At 41.1% G+C, this 21,469-nt stretch overlaps 1 protein-coding gene across 2 annotated transcripts in view; it reads right to left on the reverse strand.

Moving 5' to 3' along the window:
* The window catches only part of LOC127638634 (E3 ubiquitin-protein ligase znrf1-like), a 45,165-nt gene that overhangs the window by 7,759 nt on the left and 15,937 nt on the right, over positions 1-21,469 (reverse strand). Inside the window, exons 2-3 of one of the 2 annotated variants that reach the window (XM_052120243.1) lie at positions 8,182-8,292; positions 7,647-7,742 (exon numbers count right to left, since the gene is read on the reverse strand). In XM_052120243.1, coding sequence (XP_051976203.1) covers positions 7,647-7,742; positions 8,182-8,292 — 207 coding nt within the window. The remainder of the gene's footprint in view (positions 1-7,646; positions 7,743-8,181; positions 8,293-21,469) is intronic. The other variant, XM_052120244.1, reaches the window with a different exon arrangement.

Genomic DNA, 21,469 nt, shown 5'->3' on the forward strand with positions numbered 1-21,469 from the left:
TTGTAAATGATGTAATAAATCAACAGGAATGCATATTTTAATAAGCATACACTCTAACCCAAACCTCAACCTTAAACCTAACAGTCAGTGGAATATAAATGCATTTTAAAGGGAAAATGCAATCTCAGAATCATGCTAAAGGAAAAGTATCACAGTATCTCAGCTGAATGAATTTGATTTCAGGGTACCAGAACATTCGGTAACAACAAATCAAGTTCCCGTGATCATGCTGGAGTGTGCATGATTGAAAACTAATTTTTCATTAATTAATTAATACTGAGTGAATCTTTAATTACTAAATCAGACCATCCAGAATTAATTAAATATATGAAAAGTAATTAATTTTTTAAGTAAATAATAAAATCCACCAAAAAAACAAAACAAATCCATCTTTGGTGAGGAGGGAATAGGTAGAGGTGAAGAGATAGATTGCTTTTTAAAGAGGATGTGATGGAGGGAGAGACAGTGACACAGGGAAAGAGAGATGAGGTGAGCTGGAAAAAACAAGAGATGAACGGAGGAAAGAATAGAAAACAGACGGCAGGCATATGCTCAAAATACAAATCAGCTTAGCAGAGCTGATAGAATGCAGGTCCCGTTTTCTGCCCCCTCTAAAAACCCTCACGCACCAGCCTGACTTCCCAGACGCCAGTCCCACTAACACAAACACACCTACCCTTTCTGCCCCACACATCTCTGGAGGACAGCAGGGCCCACACCATCCTGCGCTTGAGCTTGTTATCCTCTTAGTGTCTATGACTTCAGCAGCTCAGAACAGTTTACAGAAATGGACAGGTGTGTTCATGTTTGTGAGTTTAGTTTTTAGGTTATTAATTTTAAAATAATAATAATAATAATATAATAATTATAAGTAACATTTCTTACGGAACTATCTAAACATCCTTGAAACAAAATACATTTACTTGTTTAGATATGTTTAATGGAAAACAAGAAAAAAAAGAGTAAGATAAATATTTTTACAGTGTTAAGAATTAAGACATTGTTTTAATAGTCTCTTATACTTCAGAAGCAAAATTGGTGTAAGAGTTGGTAGGTTCGATTCATTACCACAAATCAAAACCGTCCATTTAAATAATTAAATTTAAAACTCTGGTTCAACAAATGTTATCAGAAGTTTCCATTTGGGATTTTTCATGTATGTAAATATTGCCATTTCACTAATATTTAAAGGAATCATTCACCCAAAAATAAAAATTCTCTCATGATTTACTCTCTTTAAGCCATCCCAGATGTGTATGTCTTTCCTTTTTCAGCAGAACCGAAATGAAGATTTTTATAAGCACATTCCAGCTCTGTATGTCCATACAATGAAAATGAATGGGTGCCATGAGGCTGCTGACTGTTTGATGGTCCAAAAGGCATATTTAGGCAGCATAAAAGTAATCCACATGACTCAAGTCGATACTTTAATGTATTTTGAAGCAAATGAATAGGTTTTTGTAAAAGGAAATCTATAATTAAAACTTAATTAACTTTTAAATAACGCTTCCTGCTACCAGTCGACCCATTATGGAGCATGATGTAAGCATGGTGGCGCGTTCACGTGAGAAGACGGAAGCACGCACTTTGTTTACAACAGAAGGACAATTGTCACATGAGAGTAAGGTAATTTCAAAGAGCAATAAAGCACTGGCAGGAAGTAACAATTTATAGTTAAAAACTTTTAATTATTGATAGTTTCTTACACAAACCTATCGATTTGCTTCAGAAGACATTCATTAATAAACTGAAGTCATGTGGATTACTTTTATGCTGCCTAAATATGCCTTTTGGACCGTCAAATAGCCAGCAGCCTCACAGCACACATTTACTTTCATTGTATGGACATACAGAGCTGAAATATGCTTATAAAAATCTTCATTTCGGTTTTGCTGAAGAATGAAAGACATACACATCTGGGATGGCTTAAAGGTGAGTCAATCATGAGAGAATTATACTTTTTGGGTGAACTAATCCTTTAAGGTTTGTTAAAGTTTCATTTCAATCGAACAGCCATTGTAACCAAATAGATTCACAATGTTCATTATAAGAATTACAGCACAGTAAAAAATGGCCTGCTCTATCCCAGAGCAGAAATCGAAAGTAACAGGCGGTGGATTACGTGAAATAATTCCGTAACGAATTCTGCACGAGTGCATGTCTTAACCACTCAAATGCTCATGTGTGCATTGGAGGCATAAAAGCAGAATGCTCCACCTGCTAATTAGGACACACTGATTTGCAAGATCATACACGTTTATTTGTTTTGATGCAGGGAATTTGTGTGTGTGTGTGTGTTCGTCAATACAATATTATATTATAATATTATATATATATTCAATCCAGGGTGCTCTAGCGCTTGTTAGATGGTGCTTAGCACCCCTGTGGAACCGCGCCTGTTGTGTAATCATGTTTCAGGTTCCTTCCGCTGAATAGCTGTCTATTTGTGCCTGTGCTTTTTAGTGTGACCCAAGCATGGTAACCCTTCTGCTTTGATAGCAGTTTTGTGTGTCTATGTTTGTGTGCAAGGCAATGTGTGTATCTATCACACTCTGAAAGGGCCCATATGAGCTGACCAATGTATCTTTTCCAAGCCAGGGCATGATGATATTTTAATACCTGCTGTTAAATTTAGCTCTCAGATGGGGAGGGGGAAATGAGAGAGAGAAAGAAAGAGGAGTGAGAAAAAGCATTTGAAAGGGCAGAATAACACTTGAGCTACACTGAGGTTTTCTTCATGGCCTTACGGCCTAAAGGGAAGCATATTGATTAAGTTTGGACTAAAATGCGTGCTGTCAGTCGATTAGACTTATAGTTTATTTGATCACTGATTTAGAAAGTGCAGAAGTTTGACTATATATATATATATATATATATATATATATATATATATATATATATATATAATATTCACACAAAGTATTCCACAGTGTAAATCCCAAGTGGGAGGTTAACTAATTATAAACATATAGTCCTTGTAGTTTGCGTTTTCATTGCAGTGTGTATTAAATCTTTTAAACCTTTATCCCCCACAATATTAATAGTGGCAATCCACTTTGCTACAGCAATCATGAAGCTGCATTTACATGATTTGCCGCTTTGAACTCCACATGAAAAGCACTTGCAGAGAATGTCTTGTTTTATTTTTAGTGCTGGAACTTTGCACAAAATGATATAGTACTTCGTCCGAATAGTCTGAAACATGAAGTCGGGGAAATGCTGATGCTTCACTCCAGCGGTTTATGTGAATGTGGCTTATCACAAGTCTCATCTGGGTTTGTATTGTACAACAACAACAACAACAACAACAACAAAAATACGGTTAAGCGGTCCTTTCACCATCACTTGATCATTGATACGGATTAACTGTTGTTTGTGTTTGAGGTGTGTGCGTCATTGTATTGACCCGGACACAGTGCAGAGTTTATGCCATATTCCAACCAGTGTTCAGCACTCACACAGAGCTGAATACAATGTCAGAATGTAATGTGAAAATTGGCAAATGCGCTAATCACGATTAAGATTTAAAAAACCTTTTCAATTAATTGCATGCTTTAACACATTAATTTTGACAGCTGTACAAAATCTTTTTTTATGATTTTTTTATTTTTCTATGTCATAGGCTAATATGATCAACCAGACAGTAAATAGAGTTTTCTGACCAATCCAGTAAGTTGTTAACTTGGTCATTAAAACCAATGCAGTGAATGAGTTGTCATCTCAGCAATTAATCCAACCGATTCAGTCAGTGAGTTTTCAACTCATTAATTGATTTGACCAATTTAGTGAGTTGTCTGAATGATTCAGACAAAACTTTAATTCAAACTGATCTCATTCATTCTTCTCGTTCATTTTTGCATGCAGCTAGTAATGACAATATGATATAAAGTCATGTAGATTGTTTTATGCATTATTATTTTTCCATTCAATTCAGATTTCAAGTTTAGAACTCAGCTAAAATATTCAATTGATTTGCAGGCTAATGAGTAGCGGTGCAGGAAACACTGGTATATTGGTATTCATATATACCTTCGTTCGACTCTGCGTCCACATGCATGGACGTTGTTTTTTGGCTTCGCTATATGCGAAGCATAATTTAAATTAGTTTAAACCAACTGAATAATGTTCAGAAGACTCTAGATTGCCATTTAAGGGTTTAACTTCTGCTGCACTGAGTCACGTGACACAACAACATGACATTGATTTCTGTGAAGTGCTTCTACGGGCAAATAGCCAACAATATTGCCTCTGGTAAGAAACCGTGGTGATGGGGGCATAGCCGAGCAACATCTTTGGAAAGGAAGGCTGAGCAAAACAGATCGGTAAGGATTGACACCTGTGGGAAATTATCTCTAACAGCTGTTTGTGTTTGCAGTGAGAGCTGAGAGGGATAAAAGAGCATTCCAGACCGCCGTCTGCTCGAAGAGCTTGACAAAAGACTCTGGGTCGTCTTGAGGTCCCACCTTGGCAAGCGTGACTTGTGGCCCACGCACAGGCCAAGCAGAGACTGATGTTGTGTTTGGTGGATGCTGGCAAGGGTCTTGAATACTTCGGCCAGTTGCGAGGACTCCATGACAGTGTTTCTTCCTCCTAATCACGAATTTCCGGACCACTGTGACGATTCTCTAACTTTCTTTCAAGGAGGAAGCGGTAGCCGGATAAACAATTCAATGTGAGTCTTTATTCCTTATACTTTTCAGTATACACACACACTAATGCTTTTCATCACAGCCGATCACACACACAGTCAGATTCGTGTGTCACTCTCTCTCTCTCTCTCCGGAGGTCTGGACTGCTCTTTTATCCCTCTTAGCTCCCACTGCAAACACAAACAGCTGTTAGAGACAATTTCCCACAGGTGTCAATCCTTACCATTCTGTCTCTCCACAGATGTTGCTCCGCCATGCCCCCATCACCACAGAAACCTTTTTAGGTTTTTTCATTGAAACCAGTTTGTGTGTAAAGAGTAACGTTTCTAGTTTAGTTTGATATGCCGCTTTAAAAAATGTATTCATTTTTCGCACGTCAGCATGTTGATAAACATGATGTCCACATATGTGGATTTTGAGACATTATTCCCTCAAAAGTTGATTCATTGATCCCAAAAGCTTTCAGAGGCTTTATATCAAGTTAGGATGAAAATAAGGTGCATTTTTAATTATTCTGAGACCAGTGCAGACAGAAAGTACACTGGAGATTGAGTCATTCACTAAATAGGGAGCAAGGGAGCATCCTATAACGCTCTATGCAGTGAAGTGAATTCCATTTCCAAATCCACCCAAAGATAAGTTTTAGGCTGCAGATGATGTTTGGACCACTCAACAGGTTTGGCAGACATGGGACAATTAAATTAATACTTAGATTCAGAATTTATAAATTAATTTAATATAAATGTATTTTAACAGGTTTGGCAGTGATTAAATTATGCTGACCATTACTTTGAATCAAAATTAATTATGCTTATTTCTGATGTAATATCTGTAATGTCTCAAAAACATGAATAACCAATACTCCTGGAAACATAACAAACAATTTTATTTAAGAACTCTGACTTTCTATAGCTTGGCATTATTTAAAATTGTATCTAATCCTTCAGTCCACATATGTGGACATACATTTTTAGGAAAACAATTTGCTCTAGAAAATTATTATTTTTTGCTTGTAGTGCTACTTGTTACAAATCAAAAAGGGAAATGGGTAATGCACAGGAGGACGTAGATTATAATCTGTATATTCAGAGGGATCTCACCCCCCCGATGTTACTATCTCACACCCTCATGCTCTATTACTATCTCCTCTGAGAGAAAAACATGTATAAATTCAGGGTTAGTCCAATGTTAAGTCTAGCATTAGTCCTGGGTTACTTCCCTGCGTGGATCAATAGAGAGTGGTTTGGATTAGAGTTCACAGAGAAGGGCTGGCGGACACAAACACAGTCCATGGCATCAAAAAGCAAACAATGTGTACATATTGCATTCACAAACACATATTCACACATTGTAGCTTTTACAGCAGGCAGATCTGCTGACATGTGGCTGTCACTGGCCGTGGCTGACAATGGGGACAGGGTGAATTATGGGAAATAAGATTAAATGCAGTTTGTTCTGGTGCATCAGTTATGTGACTAACTTGAAGAGGAGAGAGAGAGAACATGATGATGAGTAAATGACAAAATTTGTATTTTGGGGTGAACTATTCGTTTAGTTAAATGAGAAAAAGATGAATTTTGTGTGAAGAGAATAACCATATTGTTTATTTTCAATGACTTGCTACTCTTTGCCTCCCTCTTTCGGAACTCAAACCAACAAAGTCAAATAGTATGTGATAGTGTGTGTGTGTGTGTGTGTGTGTGTGTGTGTATGTGTTGCACCGAGGGTCACCTTTAGCTCAGGCTGGGTTGGACCGCTGCCCCTCAGTCAGGTAGCTGTCAGTCAGCCACAGCCATCAGATCTTTAGCCAACCCAGCACAGCTGTTTCAAGCAGAGTCTACACACATCAACGGGTCACTACAACTACGTAATGTGTGCTATCTTCCTGTAAAGCTACAGTATAGGCTGACTGATGTAATTCTCACTCAGTATATTTACATGCACTTTAAAATTTAGATTTCAGTCGAACTAAAATAATGATTCGTCTGTTTTAAATGACATGTAAAAGTCTGATTGAAATCAGTCCAATTTTGCAAAGTCGGACTAACAGATGTAGATAATGAGATTGTAGCATGTAAACGCATGTAAACATGCTGACTGAATTTATGGTGATTTAGTGCTTCTGATCACTATCATTGCTTGCCGAATAATGTGTTATAATGTAATTTGGATGTGCAAAAAGTTGTTGCTATTGCAAAACCACATGAATAAAATCAAGTCAAGTCACGTACATTATTTTCCACCAAATATTCTGCCCTGAAACAGTAAATGAGAGAGAGAAGGCATTAAAAAAGAGGGGGGTAAAATAATTTACAGTAGTCACCTTGCTTTATTCCAATGTTTTACAGAGCAGAGAGAGAGAGAGAGAGAGAGGCCTAGATGAGGGGTCGTTTCGAGTTCACACACACTTTTCAGCACCGGAATAGAATCACGTTGAAGAATGAAATGATGAGAAGAACAGATAAACTGATACAACAACAAAATACTATATGAGAGGACAAAAAAGGAAAAATGGAAAAAAGGTGAAATATCACTATGGAAAATGAAGGTGATATATGGACCCTTTTAACATTTATGGGTTTGGAATGTGGAAGTAAACTACAATTTCTATAGCGGATTATTATTATTTCTTAATAAATATTAATAAATAATATTTTGCTTTCCCATTTGATCCAACTGCAAAAGATCCAGCAAAAATCCACTATTCCAGTATATTCCCATGAATTTCTAAAAGAGGAAAAAATAAAAAATAAATTTTAAAATGGTGGATTACAGCAGTAAGATGAAAGACAGATACGAAAATTGCTGTCACTTTCTCAGCAGCTGTATTTAGAACCCCCATTTCAATAAAATAAAGAATAATGATCACAATTTTTACTTAATAATTACAAATTTTATATATAAAAAGTTGGCTAAATTTATACTGCGTATGTAAAAAGGGTCCATTTTGATGTGTCAAGAAATAAAAGGGGCCGGGTAAGTTAAGGCTTCACTTACCATTGTAGGAGAGGCGGGGCTTGCTCAGACACATGATAAAGTGAACTTCCATCTCATTGGATGCCACTGATTTGGAGCAGACGGGACACTTAAATCCTGGAAAGGAGACAGAAAGCTGCATCATCAGAACTGTTTATCCACTGACAGTAAAGAGACGATTTATTTTAACATAACCAGCCAACATGATCACACGGCATGTTGGTTCCGAAAGTTCATGTACCCTTAAATCAACCCCATTCAGCTGAATTACTGACAAGTGCCAACCCCTTATCAGACATTTTTCTCTAACACTACTGGTAGTGCGTTGAATAAGCAACCTCCAGACACAGGTTCTTATAGGCAAACAGGAAGTCATCATGTTCACATAAACACTCAACAATTACTGAAACAATTACTTTTATAATCCATGATGGATATGTTTAGGGGTTGAGGTTTGGGTAAGTGTGTGTGTGGTTAATAAAATAAGCATTCCTGTGGACTGTATTTTTCAACTAAAAACAAAGCTGGTTTTAACACCCTTCAGTGGAAATTTTACCTGGAAACTCAAGTAGGTATAGCTGCAGGCTGGAGACCTCCAAATGGGGGCGGGATCTACAAAATATGGTGGGGTTACTCCAGAAGGGTGCGTGACTACTCCAAATGGGTACTGTAGGTAAATTCACAGTGTTATTTAGTCTAAACCTAACAATGTTAGTTTTGATACCTGAGGGGAAACTTCTTTTCAAGTTTAGTTTGCCAAGCTTCAATGGTTCATGATTGAAGACTAGTCAGATATCAAGCAAATAGTCGATTAGGGGATCTATTTAAATAAATTTAATTTTTAAATTAATAAGTGTGCTGACAGCATACTGTGCTATAGTAGTTAAAGAGCTTGCACAGTAAAACCATTTTGGATACATGTATACCCTTTAAAGCACTTTGTCTTCATCCATAAACTTCAACAAAAGTGTCACACCACAATTGTTGTGTTTTTAAGATGTTGTGCCATGTTCAAATCAGTTCAGCATGACAACTCTCTCAAAGTTTTAGCATGTTAATGTAGGTATGACATATTGATAGGATATTGGTATTGGTGGACTAGATCTGCTGGAGACTTGCTTCTGCTAGAACATACAAAGACATACTGAGTTAAGCATATGGACATGCTGCTGCACAATTAGAAAAACACAAGACATTCTGCATCAAGCATGTATGACATTCTGCTACAAAATTAGACATAAATACAATCCCCATTTTACAGATCTAGACAAGTGGAGCTGGGGAGGTGGAGGGTTTTGAGAAAACTCACACGCTCCAGTTAAACCAGCTTACTAGCAAACTGAGCAAATGTAAATATTTGGCAAAGTGGATTGGCTACCCAATTACATGTGAAAGGACCTAGAGCTTACACCATGTGAGCCGATTGGCTTGACATATCACATATGAGAGAGCTGACAGGCTAACAGACAAAAAGTTCAAAGAACCTATCCGCTTGTGCCAATTTCATACCAGAACTTTTAGTCAAACCAGTCATTTTAGTCAAAAACGTGTCTCTGGATTCTGTTTCATTCCATTTCACTTTTACCAAGCTACAGTGTTACCTAGAGCAGAGATGATCGCAAATAATGTTCAAACTTTTTCAATTTTCAACAATTTCAAGCTGGTCTGCTGGTCTTAGTTAGTCTGCTGGTCTTAGTTAGTTTGCTGGTTTTAGGGTTTTTAGGAACTTGTCAACTGGTCAGACCACTAAACAAGCTGGCCGTCCAGCTAAATCAGCTAAACCCCAGCTTGGACCAGCTGGGCGAACAGCTAGATCAGCTTTGACATGCAAAGCATTTTAGGCTAGTTTAAGCTGGTATCTTTTTCAGCAGTGCACCAAAGCCATTTTAGCATGTACCTTACCAGACTTTGATGAATCAATTGATGGTCACAATGATTTGAAATCTTGCCACGTTAGCATGGCTGTGTATAAGGCACGTTGGTGAGATTTGCGAATTCCATTTGAGAACGACCAGGAGGGTCTGGCTTAGCTGAAAAGACTTAACCAAGTTAATTACAGATATGTAAAATTCCTGGGTGGATACTACACGTTTGCTTTCAGTTTTCACCAAGTTTAGGAATGAGTTTTGAAAAGTGAAAAGAAATTGAAAAGTGAGTTGTATCACAATTCCTTGGAGGGTAGATTACCAGAAATTGTAAACATAAGAAAAAAACCTGATTGGATCTCCATCGAGACCAGCTTACAATGTGCTCATGATGTGGAACCTTGGTTTGGAGAGAGCATTGCAAAATCTAATTAACAGTAGTTTTAAAAGGCAGTTTTACACCATTTCAGTGCTTAGGTTTATAATTTTTTTGGTTGAAGACTGAAACATAAGCTGTATAAGCTCTCTGATTAATGTTATGATTCTGTTGACATTTTTGTCTTAAAAATGAGGCACAGAGAAGCATTGGTATTAAAAGGAATATTTCACCCAAAAAAATGTATTCTCATGCCATCTTAGATGTGTATGACTTTCTTTCTTCTGCAGAACACAAACAAAGATTTTTAGAAGAACATTTCAGCTCTGTAGGTCCAAACAATGCAAGTGAATGGTGGCCAAAAATTTGAAGGACCAAAAAAACATATAAAGGGAGCATAAAAGTATTCCATATGACTCCAGTTAAATTCATGTCTTATGATAGGTGTGGGTGAGAAACAGATCAATATTTAAGTGCTTTTTTACTATAAATGTACACTCTCACATTCACGTTGTTCTTTTGTTTTTGCCGTCTCACATTCTTTATGCATGTCGTCACCTACTGGGCAGAGAGGTTAATTTATAATACAAAATGATAGAAATCAGACACAGACAGTCTAAAGAACAAAGGCAGACACCAGAAAAACATGGAGTGAGACTATGAATAAGAGACTAACGTAGGAGGATAAAATGCTGAGTCGGTAAAAAAACTAAATAAAGTAAACGCAGGGATGAATACAGCCCCATCTGTCAATATATCCCACGTTTGATACTCCCCGCCCCCTAACTCCAGAGTGCAGTCTTCACTTAGTTAGCGCACACCTCAACCTCTAAAACCCACCCCAGGAATCCATGATAATGGCTGACCAAATTTTCCCTAGGCTGCTATTTTCTGGCATTCCTTATGGACAGATGGAAAGAGAGAGAAGGAAAGAAGACTAAAGTGGAAAACTCTGACAGGGATGTCCCATCTTCAGAGAGGTGCAATTTTTTGAAACAAAGCTAGAAAAGGGGGGCCATGGGGTACCATCTGTCAACACACAGAACTCGAGTCACACATGCAAGATAGACCAACTGTCTCTACTACCGCAAGTATTACATAGCACCGAAAATATCAACACAGGCTCACCACAGCAACAAACAGACCAGAGACTTCTTTCATGCCAAACTGGCCATAATGACAGTGAGATAATCAGATCAGGTAATTAGACTTAAACTTGTTTATGAATTACCTCGACTGACCTTCTCTCAGTGGGTTCTTGCTCCAAGAGCAAGAATATCCTATGGTTTTTGTTTGTCAAACGATATTGATCTGCTCCTAATCTATCATATGGCTTTAGGGGCCATTCATACTGAACGTGTAATTTTGTCTAAAAAAAAGCTAGATGAAGCACAACAAATGGTCTTGAGACACATTTTTTTAAAAGTTTAAGATCTCTTTATCTGGGCACGGTGACTAAAAATTGTGGGGCTTCTCTGCAAGATGCTAAAAAGAAAAAACAGTAAGACACGGCACAAAAATCAAAGATGTCCATCTAGCACATGTTTACATAGAAAAACAATTGAAAAAACATATGATAGAAAAATGGCCCCTTAGAACAGTGGTTCTCAAACATTGTTACTCCAAGGGCCCCCGTTGTACAAGACAACATGTAAAGGCCCCTCAATCCAGAAACTAAGGGTCTGTTCCAAAACCTAGTGAGCTTCCTCTGGAGGCAGCATTTAAAGACATCATAGGTGCGCCCCCAATGTGAAGGCTGTTCCAAAACATAGGTATAATTTATGCTGCCTCATATAAGATACCTTGTTTTGGACAAATTTTAAGGTAGCATCGTATGTATCCTTACCCGGTTAGGCGATCCCAGAATGGTCCGTGATTAATAAATCCAAGATGGCGGACGAAGCGAGAGCAATTTGGATTGTAAATATATTTCTAATACATTCAATACTGAAAAGTTTAGATAGCATTTTTTTAATGTCATAGAAAACTGACTATTTTAACAAAAATGTGTGTATACTATGCATTTTTATTGTTATTAGAGTAATGCATTGTTCCTATCACGCCACTTCATTGAAATCAGTTGCGAGTCGAAGCGCTATTTGAATTATGCGTGGAGCTGCCTCCTATGTAGAGTGTTCCAAATCACTCAATGTGAGGCATCATTTCAGTAAGGATTCTGCCATAGAAGACAGCTGCCTATGTAGGCAGGCGACAGCAAGGTTATGGAACAGACCCTAGGAGTGTCAATATATTCAAATAATTAATTAAAATTAATGTTGTGATTCCAGAGGTTTTAGACTTTATCTTGATTTTTAGAATCTTTTACCATTTAAGCTAAACATGTATTTACACTAATTAAGTTTGATTAATTTAATATAACTTATTTTAAATTATTTCTATAATCTTGCCGCCCCCTTGAAATTTGTCTGAGGCCCCCTAGTGGGCCCTGGCCCCCTGGTTGAGAACCACTGCCTTAGAAGACTTTGAATATTGTGCAGAAGTCATATGGACCGCTTCTATTATAAATTTACAGTATTGTGCTTTTGCATCCTTTCTGACTCATTGTTATTGCATTGAAACCAGTGTCCAGGTCTTATTAATATATAAAAAATGACTTGGTGTTCCGCAAAAGAAAGAAAGTCACATGGGTTTGGAGCACCTTGAGGGTGAGTAAATGATGAAAGAATTTAAATTTCTAGGTTATGTCTCCTTTAATATAAAGTTCAGATGCCAGGCAGCTTGGCTTGAATCTCTGTAAACAGGACTGGGACTTCTTTCTGGGGATCCTGAGGGGAACAGGCTATGTAAGGAGCCCAGAATAGAGTTGCACCCCTTAGTCATTGGAATTCTAAGGGCTGCTGGGAAGACCAGCTGCTTGATCTCATAGTGTGTGGCTTAATTAGACACTCTATTGGTCTTAATGAGCTCTTGCTCAAACCAGAGCGCTAATGAGAGAGTGTTTGGGCAAGTGTGTTTGTGTACGTGTTTGTGTGATTTCCATTGTTGTATATTTGATTGGTCAAGGGGGAAGCTAATGGTCAAAAAGATGCTTTAACTTGAATTTAACCTTGATAATTCTCTTATCTCTTATAACACTTTACTTGTATACTTTCAAAACAGTAATGGTAATATCCTTGTATTCATTTTGGTTGGTCTTGTATACAGTAGATCTTCTTTTAATCAGAGTTGTTCACTGCATGACCTTGATGAGACAAAATCTTTTATAGGCATCAATTTCACCTCTTAAAAACAATCCAGGCTCTTCACTCAGAGAGCATCTTCTCACTCTGTGCCTCTGCTCAGATCTGAAATATAGCCGTCACACTACGCGCCAGTTAAAGTGTCCCCTGGCTCTCATCCTGCAAGCTGCCATGTTCCTCAAGCAAAATCAACTGCTCGCTTTGATCACCATGCATTTTTGATGATACCTCTGCTTTAAGTCTTCGCTCTGCTTCCCAAGGCCGAAGATGAAGTCACAAATCTACATAGACTCTCGTGCCAGTGCTGCTTCTAAAATTCCCAAGACTCACTGGCAATGTTACACTATATTAAATTCTATTTTATCTTAAAAATGATCAACTTTGGGCCTTATTCAGCTAATCAAGCCTTTGAAAAGCAAGGAAAAGTAACCATGTGCAAAAGCAATTCAGAGGCAAATGCAGTACTAATGCATTTCTAGCATACAGATTTTTATATTCAAAATGCAACACATATATATTGCAGTATATATATATATATTGTATGTTGCCTACTATTTTTTAAAGTATGTGTAACAGTATGCAATGTGCAATAATAAACATTTAAAACAGAAGAATGCATTGTTGTTACATGACCTCGTTGCATTTTTGGTACAGCAAGTGGTGTCGGATATATTGAAACCAATTTTGTATAAAAACTTTTGGCTATCCAAACAAATAATGAGTCGAGAAGGAGATACATTTTTTTTTTCATACCATGGTTCATTCATCACACTGGAAGTGAAAGGTCAAGTTGAGCATATTGCACAGAATATTGTATTCCACTCATTCTGCTCTGGCTGTATACTGCACATTTTGGCAAATGTAGAAGGTCATTCCATTCTGTAGCCTATGTATACAAAAGTTGCATACTGCAAAAATAGTGCATGTAGGATGCCATTCTGAACATTACGAAAGACTGGGTTAATAATCTGTCAAGGTCCAATTTGATGCTCATGTTACCAGCGCATGTTACTTTGGCCTTTTGAACAGGCGTATATATGAATTCATGTTTTAAATGTATTATACATATTACTTTAGTGTAAGTAATGTACTTAAAATTAATTCGTTTAATTGAAGGTCAGTAACTAATCTGATAACAAGAATTGAATGTATGTTATGCGTTACAATAACTAATTACTTCGTAATTGGATACACCCAACACGGTTGATGACATATAATATGCATATTTGTATGCTCCCTGTCACACTAATATAATGCTGATGTTTTCAAACAAGGGTCCGGGGACCCTCAGGGGGCTGCAAGGGGGTGCTAAGGGCTTCAGGAACTTGTTTTTGAGGTTTAAAGAAATTGATTTTTGGTGGTTTGTAAAGTTAAGAAATAGTTCCTTTAACTTTGACCCTATACATGTGATTTGCGCATGCGTCAAGAAGGAGGAAGTGTAACTGAGTTTCAATTACACTTTAATTGCGCAAAGGAGCCTGCAGATGTCAAGATTTATAGTGAAAAAGGGGTTACATTTTGGGCCTTTTTCTCACCCATAACCAATCGTATGGCTTCAGAAGACATGGATTAAACAACTCGAGTTGTATGGATTACCTTATTGCTGCCTTTATATTCTTTTTGGAGCTTGAAAGTGTTGGATCCCATTGACTTGCATTTGTCACGAATGATGGTGAAGGTAAGCAGGGGACGAGGATCTACTTGCAGCGGAAGCTTTTTATTAAATAACAAGACAAAACACGAACAAAGAAAACATCCACGATGGGAAAAAGATAAAACAAAACACGGAGGGCATACAAAGGGTTAACAAAACACTGAGGGCATACAAAAGGGTTCCACGGGAGAAAACAAAGGCAAGAGCACGGATAACAGACGTCCACATACATCGAAGACCGACAGGGGAATGGAGAAATAAACAGGGTTTAAATACACGAAGTGATGGAACTAAACGATAAGCAACGATAAGCAGGTGAAAACAATGAGTGAGTGCTGGCAGGTGGTGAGTGCAAGGAAAGATGGGAAGTGTAGTTTTCTAGGACAGGGACTGGTGAAAACACAGGCCGGACCACAAGGAACGTGACATGGAGTGTGAAGTGCTGAGTGAAACAGAAAACACGGGACAGACAACAAGGAATCTTGACATAACCCCACCTCAAAAGGATCGGATTCTAGACGATCCAAAAGAAAACAAACAAAATAATCCAAGAAGTGAAGGGGGTCCTAGCAGACAAAGGAGGTACATAAGGGGCAAACAGACAGACCAAAGGGGGCACAAGGGACACAAAGACAGACTAAGGAGGCACAGGGGACACAGAGACAAACCAAGGAGGCACAAGGGCAAGGAGGCAGTCCAAGGGGAGCACACGGGGCAGACAGGAAGTCCGGGGGGCACAGAGGGCAGTCCAAGGGGCAGGGACAGGTCCAGGAGGCCTGGGAGGTGGCCACAGGACAGGGACAGGTTCAGGAGCCGAGGGAGGCGGAACCATGGAAAGCTCTGGAGGCTCAGGAGGCGGAGCCGAGGGAGGCGGAACCATGGAAAGCTCCGGAGGATCAGGGGGCGGAGCCGTGGGATGCTCAGGAGGCAGAGCCGTGGGAGGCTCGGGAGGTGGAGCCGAGGAAGGTGGCGCCGTAGGAGGCTCCAGAGGCGAAGCCCTGGAAGGCTCTGGAGGCGGAGCCGAGGGAGGTGGCGCCATAGGAGGCTTTACAGGCGGAGGCCTGGAAGGCTCTGGAGGCGGAGCCGATGGAGGTGGAGCCGTAGGAGGCTCTAGAGGCGGAGGCCTGGAAGGCTCTGGAAGGCTCTGGAGGTGGAGCCGAGGGAGGCTCAGGAGACGGAGCCGAGGGAGGCCCCGGAGGCCGGGCCGAGGAAGGCTCAGGAGGTGGAGCCGAGGAAGGCTCAGGAGGCGGAGCCGAGGAAGGTGGCGCCGTAGGAGGCTTTAGGGGCAGAGACCTGGAAAGCTCTGGAGGCGGAGCCGAGGGAGGTGGCGCCGTGGCAGGTTTCCGAGGCGAAGACCTGGTAGGCTCTGGAGTCTCTGGGGGCAGAGCCATAGGAGTCTCTGGAGGCGTAGCCGTAGGAGGCTCGGGAGGCGGAGCCGTAGGAGGCTCGGGAGGCGGAGCCGTAGGAGGCTCTAGTGGCGGAGCCCTAGAAGGCTCTGGGGTCTCTGAGAGCAGAGCCGTAGGAGGCTCGGTAGGCGGAGCCGAAGGAGGCTCGGGGAGAAGAGACGTAGGAGGCTTGGGAGGCGGAGCTCTAGAAGGCTCTGGAGTCTCTGGGAGCAGAGCCGTAGGAGGCTCGGGGGGCGGAGCCCTGGGTGGCTCGAGAGACTTGAGAGGCGGAGCCCTGGGTGGCTCGAGAGGCGGAGCCCAGGAAGGCTCGGGAGGCGGAGCCCTGGAAGGCTCGAGAGGCTTGAGAGGCGGAGCCCTGGAAGACTCGAGAGGCTTGAGAGGCGGAGCCCTGGAAGACTCGAGAGGCTTAAGAGGCGGAGCCCTGGAAGACCCAAGTGACTTGAGGGGTGGAGCCCTGGAAGACTCGAGAGACTTGAGAGGCAGAGCCCTGGGAGGCTCGGGAGGAGGAGCCCTGGAAGACTTGAGAGACTGGAGAGGTGGAGCCCTAGGAGGCTCGGGAGGAGGAGCCCTGGAAGGCTCGAGAGACTTGGGAGGCGGAGCCCTGGGAGGCTCGAGAGGAGCCCTGGAAGGCTCGAGAGACTTGTGAGGCGGAGCCCTGGAAGGCTTGGGAGGCGCTGGCTCTTGGGTGGTCCTGGCCACTGGCGCTGGCTCTTGGACGGTCCTGGCCACTTGGCGCTGGCCCATGGACGGTCGAGGCTACAGGCGCTGGCTCAGGGACGGTCGAGGCTACAGGCGCTGGCTCAGGGACGGTCGAGGCTACAGGCGCTGGCTCAGGGACGGTCGAGGCTACAGGCGCTGGCTCAGGGACGGTCGAGGCTACAGGCGCTGGCTCAGGGACGGTCGAGGTTACAGGCGCTGGCTCAGGGACGGTCGAGGCTACAGGCGCTGGCTCAGGGACGGTCGAGGCTACAGGCGCTGGCTCTGGGACGGTCGAGGCTACAGGCGCTGGCTCTGGGACGGTCGAGGCTACAGGCGCTGGCTCTGGGACGGTCGAGGCTACAGGCACTGGCTCTGGGACGGTCGAGGCTACAGGCACTGGCTCTGGGACGGTCGAGGCTACAGGCACTGGCTCTGGGACGGTCGAGGCTACAGGCACTGGCTCTGGGACGATCGAGGCTGGCTCGCTGACCGTGGCGGGTGTGGGCGCTGGCTCGCTGACCGTGGCGGGCGTGGGCGCTGGCTCGCTGACCGTGGCGGGCGTGGGCTGGAGAGCGGAGGCTTTCCTTCTCCTCCTCCTCCGGGCGGAAGAAGTTGGCAGCACTGGCTCTGGGACGGTCGAGGCTACAGGCACTGGCTCTGGGACGGTCGAGGCTACAGGCACTGGCTCTGGGACGATCGAGGCTGGCTCGCTGACCGTGGCGGGTGTGGGCGCTGGCTCGCTGACCGTGGCGGGCGTGGGCTGGAGAGCGGAGGCTTTCCTTCTCCTCCTCCTCCGGGCGGAAGAAGTTGGCAGCGCTGGCTCATCGATCCGGGTAGGCAAGGGCTCAGGCTCGACAGCCGGAATAACGAGGGGTGGTTCCTCGGGCGCGAGTTTCCTCAAAACGAGACTCACGTACTCCCTCCACGGGTGGTCTCCGGGTTCCGGCGCCTCTCCCTGCCGGGATGATGGTAATCCGACCCAGTAGATGGTCCTCAGGGCGTCGTCGTCGAACCCAGTGTGGATGGCAACCGTGGAGAAGAGTCGTGAGTACTCACGGACGGGAAAGTTCGCCCGGGCCAGTTCGAGGAAAACCGCTGCTAGATCCATTTGGTGGTCGGTCTTTCTGTCACGAATGACGGTGAAGGTAAGCACGGGATGAGGATCTACTTGCAGCGGAAGCTTTTTATTAAATAACAAGACAAAACACGAACAAAGAAAACATCCACGATGGGAAAAAGGTAAAACAAAACACGGAGGGCATACAAAGGGTTCCACGGGAGAAAACAAAGGCAAGAGCACGGATAACAGACGTCCACATACATCGAAGACCGACAGGGGAATGGAGAAATAAACAGGGTTTAAATACACGAAGTGATGGAACTAAACGATAAGCAACGATAAGCAGGTGAAAACAATGAGTGAGTGTTGGCAGGTGGTGAGTGCAAGGAAAGATGGGAAGTGTAGTTTTCTAGGACAGGGACTGGTGAAAACACGGGCCGGACCACAAGGAACGTGACATGGAGTGTGAAGTGCTGAGTGAAACAGAAAACACGGGACAGACAACAAGGAATCTTGATAGCATTGCATAAATATAACTACATCATATCTCCATCAAAAGGAGTTATATTTTTGTCTGCTATAATACAAAATTGACTGGACCGCTCTAGAAGATATGGATTTAACCACTGGAGTCATGTGTATTACTTTTATGCTGCCTTTATGTGCATTTTGACCTACAGAGCTGAAATATTCTTCTAAATATCTTTATTTGTGTTTTATTGAAGAAAGAAAGCCATTCACATCTGGGATGGCATGAGTGTGAATAAATAATGAGAGAATTACAATTTTTGGGTGAACTATCACTTTAACGTATTCATTTAAGATATGACTTAATTGTGTTTAACACAATAACTGTTTTTAACATTTACCAAAAATGATGTTGTTACTGTTTCTGCTCTTAAAAAAACATGTATTTTGAAAAGCGCAATACAAAATTAGAATTGAAAATGTTTCTCTTCAAGTTTATACATCTAACATAGCTCTACTATGTACTAACATTAAAATACATACAATACAATGTACTTATTGTGTAACTACATAGTTCTGCAAAATCCTCACAAGATCCACATTTGCTGGTACTGAGGTCGAGTTACGGGTAGGTTTAAGAGTAGGGGTGGCAGTTAAAGATTAAGGTAAGGGTTGGCATAGGGTTAGGGTTAGGTTTAGGATTAGGGGTAAGGTTAACAGTGTAACTACAAATTTAATCAAAATGCAGGTACTTCAAATGTAGGTACAATGCAACAACAAGTATGTACATATTAAGTACATTGTATCGAATGCTTAAGTACATACTAGTTAAAGACACCTAATATTAAATTGGTTCCAAAAAAGATACTCTGTCAACTTGATAAAAAGTTATACTTTTTCAGATAGTATTTCGATAATTTGCTTTGGCTTTAGTACAATGACAATATAAAAAAATACAAATAATCTTGGAAACATGCACATTTTATCTGAAAGTTTACAGTGGTAAATAGCTGTTACTAGTTTCACAGTGGTACTTGCATTGATTACACACATATACCATGGTTTGTGCCCAAAATGAGGCCAGCGGACAAAGAGGAGGGGGCAGAATTGAACTCGCGATCAGACCATGCAATCGTAATGAGTGAAACTGACTTATATGACTGTGTCTTATATGCCAGTTTCTGCCATGTCAACACTTGACAAAGGTATTGATCTGTGTCTCTCACAGAGCAGCCTGAACGGATCAGTGTTTCTTAAACAGTATTTTTTTTAGAACAAGGGGTGTTACAGACAGCAGCAATGCTTAATCAATCATTGCAAACATGGCAAAGTAAAGGACTAAATGAAAGAATTGCATCATAAAGGACCTTGTGGCTTTAAGGAACAGTGAGACAATTTATTTGCAGCTTCTTAATAAATCCACTTTGTAAGATACAGCCTCCAGTTTGCTTTGTAGACAGCTTGAATGTGACATTCAGGATAAAGCAATGAACTAGATGAAATCTGGCAACCTGCACAGAGTGCTGACTTTCAAACAGACATGAATATGAAAAGTTGTTTTAAACCAAAGCGATTCAGTTAAGGATAGCCACTTGTCAAAAACAAAAATAGGCCAATGTACAAGCAGGAAACACAGCATGACTAAGCATAAAACCACATACAAAAACAGGTTGAACCATTAAGAGGTGTTAAATACTACAGGACTAACTAGTAAAACAAAGGCATATCCAGCGAGGGGCAGTTCTGTGGATGGAAATGCCTTGTTGATGAGAGAGGTCAACAGAGAATGGCTAGACTGGTTCGATCTGACAAAGTCTATGGTAGCTTAGAATACTATTCTGAGATGCGGGTTGGTGCGGTTTTGGTGGCACAAGTGGGACCTACACATTATTAGGCAGGTTGTTTTAATGTTGCGACTGATCGGAGTACAGTATGTCAGTGTGGTTTTATTTATCACTTGTTTGCACAACAACAGTAACAAAAATAGTCACAAATTATTCTAATTTAAGAGGGGTTTGAAGTAGGCCTTCACAAAACCACTGTTAGAGAAAACACACATTTGTGTAATTGAACTTTTGACTCCAGAGCTTATAGTAACTGAGATATAGGCCTTCTAACAACTCCACCACGTGACAACTAGCCCCAGTCTCCCCAATAAATATTGGTTTCACTCGTCACCATCTCTTTTATTACAAAATATTGATCCAAAAATGTGTACTTTGGGGACTAATGATAAGGAAGCATCTCTACTGTTAAAATCCATCACACTGGTGCTGGCAAATGAGAAAACTTGCTGTGAAGTGTTGTATTGACATGAAAATTCCCTACTTTCAGTTAATGCTTGACGAGCACTAATTTCTCCCAGTTTGACCTTCATTCGGGTTTACAAAAGGAAAACGCAATTGACGCACATCTGCACCAATGCAATACCAGTATTCTATTGTCTGGGTATGGTTTCTGTAAATTGTAAAATCATACAATGGCAGCAAACAAAAAGGACTGAATGGCTGGACATCACTGAACAGAGGCCTTTTTCAAACAGGTACAGGTCTGTGATTGCTGACAGAAAAGTCCATCAACAATATTTTATTTAGTCATCCATTCTAAGAGTATGAAGCCGGCAATGAACATTATTATAAAGCCAGTCTTAATATACATAATTGACATGGTGCAAACAATAGTGCAAACAGTAGAAACTGTATTCAAAAATGACCTTTTTCTCAGAATCAGAATGAGCTTAATTGCCAAGTGTGCTCATGGACAAAAGGAATTATTTTCTGGTGATAGGAGAAACAAACAAGTACACACAGAACATTACAGTGAGACACAGAATATAAAACAAGGTAAGAGTATAAATAGATATACAAAAAAATAGGACATATAACACAGAATGGCATATGTACATGTGCAAGTGGTAAAATATGTGCAAGGTGGGGGTATGCACAGTTATTTAATTAAATATGAGTGAATTTACATTTGAACATGAGATATTTGGTGGAGTGGAGTGTGGAATGTCTCCTGAAGTCCACTATCATCTCAACTGTTTTCTTCTGAAGTTCAATATCATCTCCACTGTTTTCTTCTGAAGTCCAATATCATCACAACTGATTTCTCCT

Source organism: Xyrauchen texanus, chromosome 46 (assembly GCF_025860055.1).
Source record: "Xyrauchen texanus isolate HMW12.3.18 chromosome 46, RBS_HiC_50CHRs, whole genome shotgun sequence".
In the NCBI taxonomy this organism is placed as follows: Eukaryota; Metazoa; Chordata; class Actinopteri; order Cypriniformes; family Catostomidae; genus Xyrauchen; species Xyrauchen texanus.